The sequence below is a fragment of the Conger conger genome, chromosome 14 (genome assembly GCF_963514075.1).
Source record: "Conger conger chromosome 14, fConCon1.1, whole genome shotgun sequence".
NCBI classification, from domain to species: Eukaryota; Metazoa; Chordata; class Actinopteri; order Anguilliformes; family Congridae; genus Conger; species Conger conger.
The window spans coordinates 9,143,012-9,153,781 of NC_083773.1; the positions used below are offsets into that span (position 1 = coordinate 9,143,012).

The 10,770-nt window shown below is 44.5% G+C and overlaps 1 protein-coding gene across 1 annotated transcript; it reads left to right on the forward strand.

The window, feature by feature from the left end:
• The first annotated feature begins 2,124 nt into the window (after positions 1-2,124).
• On the forward strand, positions 2,125-9,101 carry LOC133110132 (tubulin alpha chain). Its single transcript, XM_061220013.1, has 4 exons — positions 2,125-2,273; positions 7,268-7,490; positions 7,584-7,732; positions 7,855-9,101. Exons 1-4 carry the CDS (start codon positions 2,271-2,273, stop codon positions 8,833-8,835), a joined length of 1,356 nt encoding a protein of 451 aa, XP_061075997.1. The 5' UTR covers positions 2,125-2,270; the 3' UTR covers positions 8,836-9,101.
• Positions 9,102-10,770: the final 1,669 nt, after the last annotated feature.

Below are 10,770 nucleotides of genomic sequence, written 5' to 3' on the forward strand. Positions count from 1 at the left end.
TTGGATGAGTTTGCTGGTTGTGCACAATCTGATCTGATAGCCCAGATGGGGTTCACCATGATGAGACAAGCCCATCCCACTGAATTAATCTCTCCATCCGTGGGCAATATTGTGGCCAATGGTGTGCCTCCCTGTATCTTCAAAAAGATGAACCATCCAGCAGCCTGACATCAGAGAGTTTGGAATAATATTTGGGAATATCAGAAGTCCACAATGACTGGGAATCTGTAATGGCTGGACACACTTCATCCCACCAGGAGTTAGGTGGGTTTTAGTAGGGTAAAGCTCCTTGGCTTACTGATCCTGCCATTACTATAATCCAACACTGATTATGTCACGTGCCGAGATGGTTGTAATTTGTCTAGTGCCAAATGCACACCTTCCGCTGTTTGCTGCATATTGAAAATGGCAGTTGCAAATCCCCTGGCAAAAGAACGGCTAATCAAACCACAATCCTCAACTGCAGTTACAGTTATCTCAGAATAACAGCGCTTCATCAAATGTCCTGCTATGTGGTGATTTTGGCAGGTGCATACAAAGGCTTTCTGTCCTCTGGTCAAGGAAGCAGATAAAAATAAAAGATAAAAGAGCTAAATGCAAAGCAGCACTCGGCCCAGCTATAATGTAGAAAACATTTGAATATAAACTCACCAAGCACTTTATTAGGAAAATTTGTACTTTATTACACCTACTTATTCATGCCATGAGCCAATTGTGTGGCAGCAGTGCAATACATACAATCATGTAAATATGGGTCAGGAGCTTCAGTTAATGTTCCCATCAACCATCAGAATGGGGAAAAGATGTGATCTAAGTGACTTTGACCGTGGAATGATTATTGGAGGCAGACAGGGTGGTTTGAGTATCTCAGCACCCGCTGATCTCCTGGGAATTTAACGCACACTAGTCTCTACAGTTTTCGGAGAATGGTGTAAAAAACAGAAAACATCCAGTGAGCAGCAGTTCTGCCGGCAAAAACACATTGCTAATGAGAGAGGTTAGAGGAGAAGGGCCAGACTGGTCAAAGCTGTCAGGAAGGTGTCAGTTAAGCAAATAACCATGCAATACAGTGGTATTCAGGAGAGCATCTCCAAACACAACGCATCAAACATCCAAGTGGATAGGCTACAGCAGCAGAAGACCAATAAGTCTAAAAAATAAGTCTAAAAAATACCTAATAAATAGAGTGTATGAGGATTGGTACATAAAAACAAGCATATTTCATATTTTTGAGTAAGGACCCTTTCTTTAATAACCTTCTGCCTGCTGCTTTCATATGTGGGTTGCATGCTGAATAATTAAGGCCAATATGTAAATGCTCTACCATTCACAGCGTTCTGAACAATAGCATCAGCGCACAGAAGGCAGACTGTGGATTCACTGCACAAATCCCCAAAATAACCAAAATACAATTATTACTCTTTTTCTTTTCTTTTTTTACCTGCCATTACCTGTTTTCTTCCAACCAGTAAACTTCAGTTTGCAGGACTACAACGGGATATACATACAGCTATGGCTCTTCGTATAGTAGGCCTACCCATGCACAATCCAGACTGAGAAATAGTTGGCAAAACAAAACAGTCTGAGCAACAAAATGGATGCTTTAGGTTCACCGGGGTTTCATATCAAGCATCGGTAAGCGTGGGCTGTAGCACAGTTACAAAATTGCGTCTGCGAAAGCATTAAACAGAAGAAAAAAAAATGTCGCGTCTGTGGGTTTATGAAATATTGCGCAGTAATTTTGTGACGGGAGAGTACGATTTCCCGGACGCTGAAATGTGTTAAATGTGTTGAACGATTGAATGCTATCAATCAGCGTAATTAAAACAATAATATGAGACTTTCCTACCATTGCAATAGCCTACTCCTTCCAAAAGTAGGCTATGGCCATTTTTGGCGTAGGCTCCATCTACATGATCTTATAGCTGCTGTCATCGCTATCAGGCGTTGTGTCTTCTGAAACGCTATGCAATAGGAAAAAAATAAAAAAATAGGCTATAAGAAACAGACAAATTAACCAGCATTTCATTTCCGTTTTTTTTAAAAATTGCGTTCAAGAACAGTTTGCCTGCTGATTCTCGTGTTTAGCCTAATTTATTAATATATGCTAGCTCTGCCTTCACTGCGACAGTATAAATCTGGCCACATCACGGCGCCCTTGCAGTTACTACGTCGACTCGTAGCTGTCGGATAAAGTAACATTTACACCGGTCTCATAAAGCGGTCGCGCTTCTTCCTTTTCTGTGCGTTTTTCTGTCTGTCCAGAAAACATGGTGAGTTCTATAGTTTTAAAACTTGACTTAGTAGTATATACACCGGGCATTTATGTTGGACTTTTGTATTGCGCTTATTTATGCCGATAGCCTACAGTGTGCAATTGGTTATTCAAAGTAGCAGGTAGCTGTGTCGTGGCAATGCCATTAACTAACATGGATGTGATATGGAGTATCACAGCCTGCATTACAGTACGCAGAGGTTAATAAACGCAAGATCTCCCTTTGTCTTAAGAAAGCTAGCTATTGTAGATTAAGGCTGTCCTGTTTATATGACGGTCATACTTGGATAATAGCCGCTACTCCTATAATTGTATATGCCATAACGCATTCACTATAATTTTATTTGATAAAGTGGAAGAAATAAGGGGGAAAACGGATAAGAGATGGCTCTTTGAAAACGGCTGTTTTCGCCGGTGGCTTTATTCCTGTCACGATAACTGGCCTGGAATCTTCCAGTTTGTACATATGAGTTACGGGATTCTGAAAATAATGTTACGGGATACTACCATTTTTTGTAGGCTATGTAGGCTACCCTACCCCGTCAATATGAAATGTCGAACAGAAGCTTCTAGATTCCGCTCTCTTCAGTGCTGTAGCGGAATCCGGCGTTTGGTGACGCGCGTCTATTGTGTTCGTTGGAGTTTAATAATTTAGCCTAATGAATCAACCTGGCAAATGTAGCCGATTCCTTGCGTCATTTTCTTGGAATATAGCCTAAATGGTCGCATCCATCGGCGGTGATAATCTGTCCTTGTCCCCTGAGGAAGTTAATAACCTATCGCTCTGTGTAATCTCCTGTGTATCCAGCCACCGTCTGTTAGGACCGCTGATCTTTTTAAAATATATATTCGCTACTGCTTTCCCGTTAGGGACAAAGAGCGCGCGTGCTTGGTGTACTGTTACCTGAGCGATAAGCAGTCCCTCTTTATGTTGCTTAACCAACAGTAGGCCAACTGTAGTTACCTAGGTTTTTTGGGTATATATATATATTTTTTATTTTATTTTATTTTTTTATTCGAATTCTAGGGTCTTCTAGAACGCGATTGCTTTCCATAAACGAGTTGTAATTGCATTAGCATTAAAATGGCAAGAACATTGTGATCACATTTGTGAACCTCAAAGGGTTATAATCATTGATATGGGGTACAAACAGCCAGAATGGGGAATGGCAGAAGTGCAACGACCTTTTTTCATTTTATATTTGTGTTCATTACCCTGCCTTTATATGATTTGGTCAGAGGTGTGGACTTTCGAATATTAATTCCTGCCGTTTTTCATCTGTTTATCACCGTTACATTGTCTTGGGTATTGTCATTTAACCATTTACTAAGAACCTGATTTAAAAGCTAAATGCCAAAATGAAGCACAATCCTGTATATGTAAGCAAAATGGGGCGTGGATACCTTTCCCTTATGTTTAAGTTGCAATAAATGTAATTGATATTGGTCAAAACCTGAAGCCACTTATTGATCTGGTGTTTGGCGATCAGCACAATCACTTTTTCTTTTCTTTTTTTTCAAAAGAATATGCAATCCCACCTCTCCGCCATCTCTGACTGCAGCATAGGAGAGCACCCGGTTGCTTAGCAACGGGTGTTACTGTGCCTATAAGCCAGTGTGTAAATCCTTGCAGAAGGCTGGGTGGAGCGGGATGGAGGGGGGGAGGGTGGGGGAGGGAGGATGGGCGATCCGTTAGCTCAGCCCTTGCAGGGGCCAGCTCGGCTCCCTGCGGTGACTGCAGCACTGGGCGGCGCCTCTTCGTTCCGCCGCTCCGCTCCCCATCAGTATGGGAATGTGGGGCGGCCTGTAGCGTAATGGTTAAGGTAAATGACTGGGACACGCAGGGTCGGTGGTTCTAATCCCGGTGTAGCCATAATAAGGTCCGCACAGCCGTTGGGCCCTTGAGCAAGGCCCTTAACCCTGCATTGCTCCGGGGGAGGATTGTCTCCTGCTTAGTCTAATCAACTGTACGTCGCTCTGGATAAGAGTGTCTGCCAAATGGCAATAGTGTAATGTAGTGTAAATGTAAATGTACGCCTGGGAACGGCTGGGGGGCCCCGCCGAGCCCGGGTTCACAATACCAGGCTCACGCCGATCCCCCGTCACGGCAAGTACGTGTGGCTCGCTGCCTTTTTTTTTTTGGGACGCGGTGCCCAAAGATGCTCGTTTGCCCCTTTCCCATTGCTGCGGCGTTAGCGCTTCAAATGCGTGCGTTTGCAGCCGCTCCCCCTCCGCAGGGTCGTTGCCACGCCGCTGCCCGCCGGCCGGCAGAGCTGTGCAGTCATTGCACCAGAAGGCTGTGGTCCCTGCACGGACGGTGCAGGCACACTGCACTCTATTGATTGACCGGGGGGGGGGGGGGGGGGGAGCTTTGTGATTATACTGCTGACCGACACCCTCCCCTGTTCATGCTGTGGTCAGCTCTTAGCCACAGTTGCCAGAGGCACAGGGAGGATCTTGATACGAGACCACAGGGCACAAACCTTGAGCTGGGATATACAGTGCAATCCATAAATATTTGGACAGAGGTACAAATTCTGTTCTTTTGGCTCTGCGGTCCAGCAAATTTGATTTGAATTGAAAGTGCAGATTACTCACCTTTAATCAGAGCATATACAGTGGGAGCAATAATTATTTGATCCCTTGCTGATTTTGTCCACTTACAAAGAATGGAACTGTGTAGAATTTTAATCATAGGTACATTTTAACACTGAGAGAGAGAATATCACAAAATAATCCACAATAACAACATCATATAAATTTTATTAATTTATTATCGGATTTTTGCATGAAATAAGTATTTGATCCCCTACCAATCAGCAATAATTCTGGCTCCCACAGACCAGTTCGTTTTCCATTAAGAAGCACTCCTAATCTCAACTCATTACCCAAAACACCTGTGTCAACTCGTTACATCGTTATGTAGCTGTATAAAAGACACCTGTCCACACAATCAATCAGATTCCAACGTTTCCACCATGGCCAAGACAAAGGAGCTGTCTAAGGACATCAGGGACAAAATTGTAGACCTGCACAAGGCTGGGATGGGCTACAAGAAAATAAGCAAGCAGATTGGTGAAAAGTTAACAACTGTTGGAGCAATTATTAGAAAATGGAAGAAACACAGAGTCACCGCCAATCTCCCTTGGTCTGGGGCTCCACGCAAGATCTCGCCTCGTGGGATATCAATGATCATGAGAAAGGTCAGGGATAAGCCCAGTACTACACAGGCAGAGCTTGTTAATGACCTGAAGGCAGTTGGGACCACAGTCACGAAGAGAACCAGTAACACACTACACAGTGAAGGATTAAAATCCTGCTGTGCGTGCAAGGTACCTCTGCTGAAGAAGGCACATGTACAGGCCCGTCTGAAGTTTGCCAAAGAACACCCGGATGATCCAGAGGAGGCTTGGGAGAAGGTGATGTGGTCAGATGAGACCAAAATAGAGCTATTTGGCATCAACTTGACTTGCCGTGTTTGGAGGAAGAGAAATGCTGAGTACAACCCCAAGAACACCATCCCCACTGTGAAGCATGGAGGTGGAAACCTTATGCTTTGGGGGTGTTTCTCAGCTAAGGGGACAGGACGACTTCACCGTATCGAGGGGAGGATGAATGGGGCCATGTACCAGGAAATTTTGGGGGACAACCTCCTTCCCTCAGTGAGAGCACTGAAAATGGGTTGTGGATGGGTCTTCCAACATGACAATGACCCAAAACATACGGCCAAGGCAACAAAGGAGTGGCTCAAAAAGAAGCATATTAAGGTCCTGGAGTGGCCTAGCCAGTCTCCAGACCTAAATCCCATCGAAAATCTGTGGAGGGAGCTGAAGCTTCGAGTTGCCAAGCAACAGCCTCGGAACCTTAAGGATTTGGAGAGGATCTGCAAAGAGGAGTGGACCGAAATCCCTCCCATGATCTGCGCAAACCTGGTGAAAAACTACAACAAACATCTGACCTCTGTGCTTGCCAACAAAGGTTTCTCCAAGTATTAAGTCCTGTTGTTCTATGAATCAAATACTTATTTCATGTGAAAATATGATATTAAATGTATTAAATTTATATGAGTTATTGTGGATTATTTTGTGATATTCTGTCTCTCAATGTTAAAATGTACCTATGATTAAAATTCTACACAGTTCCATTCTTTGTAAGTGGGCAAACCTACAAAATCAGCAAGGGATCAAATAATTATTGCTCCCACTGTATCTATATCAGGTGATCTGTGCAGGAGTTACATCCTTTTTTGTACATTGTGCCCCAATTTTAGTGGACCAAAATTGGACGGTTGGCTTCTCAGCTGTTTCTGATTAGTCAGGTGTATTCAATCGCTTCCTTGGAGCAGGTATAAGAAAGCTTTCAGTCTTGATCTAGTCTTGATTCTCGGCTTTTGATTGCCTTTTGAGTCTGTTATTGCCGTTTGTCATCATGAGGACCACAGTTGTACCAATGACAGTCGAGGTGGCCATTATGAGGCTGAGAAATAAGAAAAAACAGTCAAAGCCAAACAATAGGCTTATCAAAATAACTGTGGAACATCATTAAGACAAAAGAGAGCATTGGTGAGATCAGTATGTGCAGTGGCCAAGGAATAAATGAGAGTTCTCACGATAATGAAGAAAAAACCCTGAACACCTGTCCGACAGACCAGAGACCCTCTTCAGGCATGGAAGCAGAATACTTCACAAGCAGATCTATAGATTTGGTCCCATAAAATGGGGGGGGGGGGGGCGACGACAATATATATAAAGGGATGTAATTCCTGCATGGATCATCCAACATGAATGTAAATGTGCTCAAATTAGAGCTGACGGCCTGCACTTTACCCTCAATTCACTGTTTTAAACCAAATCCAGTGCTCTCGAGTAGAGAGCCAAAAGAACAGAAATTGTACCACTGTCCAAATTCTTATGGACTGCACTGTATAATACTTTATGGAGCTATAGCATCATGTCTGAGACTAATCTGAAAATCTGTTTATCGTTACCACAGCGTGAGTGTATCTCCATCCACGTGGGCCAGGCTGGTGTCCAGATCGGCAATGCATGCTGGGAACTCTACTGCCTGGAGCACGGCATCCAGCCGGACGGACAGATGCCCAGCGACAAGACCATCGGCGGAGGGGACGACTCCTTCAACACATTCTTCAGCGAGACGGGAGCCGGCAAGCACGTCCCCAGGGCTGTGTTTGTGGACCTGGAGCCCACAGTCATTGGTGAGCCCCATTTCTCAGCAGGAAAAGCAGGGATATAGCCGCGCTGTGCCCTATTGACCCTTTTACTAATGGCTTTGTCTCTCTTCCCTCCAGATGAGGTGCGCACTGGGACTTACCGCCAGCTTTTCCACCCTGAGCAGCTCATCACTGGTAAAGAAGATGCTGCCAACAACTACGCTCGCGGCCACTACACCATCGGCAAAGAGATCATCGACCTGGTGCTGGACAGGATCCGCAAACTGGTGCGTGTGTCTATTATCCCCAGTGAAACAGAGTGGCCATCCTTAGATTAATATGATGCACTGAGTAACATTTTATTTACATACTGATGTGAAATGCCCCCCCCCCCGTCCTCTCTCCCCAGGCTGACCAGTGCACAGGCCTCCAGGGTTTCCTGGTCTTCCACAGCTTCGGAGGTGGTACCGGGTCCGGTTTCACCTCCCTGCTGATGGAGCGTCTGTCCGTTGACTACGGCAAGAAATCCAAGCTGGAGTTCTCCATCTACCCGGCTCCCCAGGTGTCCACAGCAGTGGTAGAGCCCTACAACTCCATCCTGACGACCCACACCACCTTAGAGCACTCCGACTGCGCCTTCATGGTCGACAACGAGGCCATCTATGACATCTGCCGTAGAAACCTCGATATCGAGCGCCCCACCTACACCAACCTCAACCGGCTCATTAGCCAGATTGTGTCCTCCATTACAGCCTCCCTCCGATTTGATGGTGCCCTCAATGTTGATCTGACAGAGTTCCAGACCAACTTGGTGCCCTACCCCCGCATCCACTTCCCCCTGGCCACATACGCTCCGGTCATCTCTGCAGAGAAGGCTTACCATGAGCAGCTTTCTGTGTCCGAGATCACCAATGCCTGCTTTGAGCCAGCCAATCAGATGGTGAAATGCGATCCCCGTCACGGCAAGTACATGGCTTGCTGCCTTCTGTACCGTGGTGACGTGGTGCCCAAGGACGTAAACGCCGCCATTGCCACCATTAAGACCAAACGCACCATCCAGTTTGTGGACTGGTGCCCCACTGGTTTCAAGGTTGGCATCAACTACCAGCCGCCCACCGTGGTTCCAGGTGGAGACCTGGCCAAGGTGCAGAGAGCGGTGTGCATGCTGAGCAACACCACCGCCATCGCCGAGGCCTGGGCCCGCCTTGACCACAAATTCGATCTGATGTACGCCAAGCGTGCCTTCGTGCACTGGTACGTGGGAGAGGGCATGGAGGAGGGAGAGTTCTCTGAGGCCAGAGAAGACATGGCCGCCCTGGAGAAGGATTATGAGGAGGTGGGCGTTGACTCTATTGAAGGGGAGGGGGAAGAGGAGGGAGAAGAATACTAAAGCAGTCGATCACTGTTGCATGCTTATCATTGGTCAGAAGTTTGCATATCTCAGCTTACATTAGTTTAGGAAACTGACAGCAAGTACTGTTCACGGTTGGTGAGTATATGTGTCGTCTTTGGTACCGAAATGGTAAATGAAATGTGCCGTGGTTGTGTCTGGAGACAGAGCGGCTTTTAAATGTTGTTCTTTCCACTTAATGTGTTTTACACCTTTTAGCTGTCTGTCATCTTCTGACTGTGATATGCAATAAATTATTGAAGTTATGTATTTGCCATGTTTTATTTCTCAATAACATTCTATCCCATATCCCATTGCTTTTTGAATGAATCCCATAAATTTGCATAGAACCACAAAATGTATAGCATTAGAAGTCACACGGAATTGGTATGGTTCTGTGGGCTTTGTCCTCAAACTTGAATACAAATAAAAGACCTGATAAATTTGGCTGCTTTCTACATACAGGGTAAAACTCGCAAAATGTGAGCTAAAAGCATTCAGCTTTTTATTTTCTGTTTTTATTATCCTTATATCCAACCCAATAATTTTTCACTGCAAATTTGAATCTTGCATTTACTTGTGTATTTAATTCAATCATGTGAATTCGCTCATCTTGAGCTTTCACGCAAAACTGAGCTGGATGCAAGGCCAAGTGATCCTTTGCTCACTAGAAGTGAAGCTGTCTGTTCATTAAAAGTAATTAAAATGATAAATGATTAGTCTTACCCAAAATCCACCTGCAGCAGTTAAACAGAAAGCATCTAAAATGAACAAGGAATGCAGGTAAATTAAACGAGCAATTTAAAAATGAAATTAAGGTATGTTTCCAATTTCCAGTGTCTGTATCCACATAGTCACACCCATTAATATCCCAACCATGAATTTCAACTAGTTCTATTGAACCTTGCAGAAAACTGGATGCTTGTGCTTGGATTATATTTGAATGAACAATTTTTAAAATGTACTTTTTTTTTTTACCCTTTGAAGCCAAAGGATGGACACTTATTATCAGGGTGTATCATGCCGCAGGATTACTGAGTTAGACAACTGTGCTGAGTAAAACCTAGACAATTCCCAAATCTGCAACATGGACTAAATAAAAAATTGCTCAGCAAAATGTTGCTGTTTTTACTCAGCAAAATTATGCAGCTCAGTCATCTTGCTTCAAGATACAGGGTGCCGATTATCATTAGCTTAACAAATCATGCCCCCTGGCGGCCATGACAAAGCTCTGTTGGATTTTAAAGTTGCTATATAATTCTGTTACTGTTTATTGTTTACATTTACAATTATACTGTTCATTTTCATTCAGGTTTAGTTTTAGGAGGAATCACACCACACACAATACACAGTATCGGTATACAAACATTGTTATGTTTAAGATTTCTACTGCTATTTGTACTATCTGTTATCCCTCATGGATTGGTATCTGGGATCCCTCCATTGTATTCATTATTCTAGCCATTAGCCTCATCACACTGCAGATATCAAAAATACTAGGTTTTCACTTTACAAAATCTGAATCCCAATTTGTGTATTTATGTCTGGATGGATACTTGTTTTTACTTTTTTGAACCTTGTTTGTCATTGGTACCAAAGAATGAGGATTATGCTAAATTATTTGTCAAATAAATTTCAAGGGTGGCATGGATGGTGCAGTGGGTAGCACTGCCGCCTCACAGCAAGGAGGTCCTGGGTTCCAATCCCCGTTGGCCGGGGCCTCTCTGTGCGGAGTTTGCATGTTCTCCCCGTGTTTGCGTGGGTTTTCTCCGGGTACTCCGGTTTCCTCCCACAGTTCAAAGACATGCAGGTTAGGCTGATTGGAGAGTCTAAATTGCCCGTAGGTATGAGTGTGTGAGTGAATGGTGTGTGTGCCCTGCGATGGACTGGTGACCTGTCCAGGGTGTATTCCTGCCTTTTGCCCAATGTATGCTG

Bases quoted from the DNA above. Each gene is read 5' to 3' on its own strand.
- LOC133110132 (XM_061220013.1), top strand. The intron at 7,491-7,583 runs GTGAGCCCCATT...TCTTCCCTCCAG, and splicing joins CCTGGAGCCCACAGTCATTG to ATGAGGTGCGCACTGGGACT. The intron at 7,733-7,854 runs GTGCGTGTGTCT...CTCTCTCCCCAG, and splicing joins TGGACAGGATCCGCAAACTG to GCTGACCAGTGCACAGGCCT.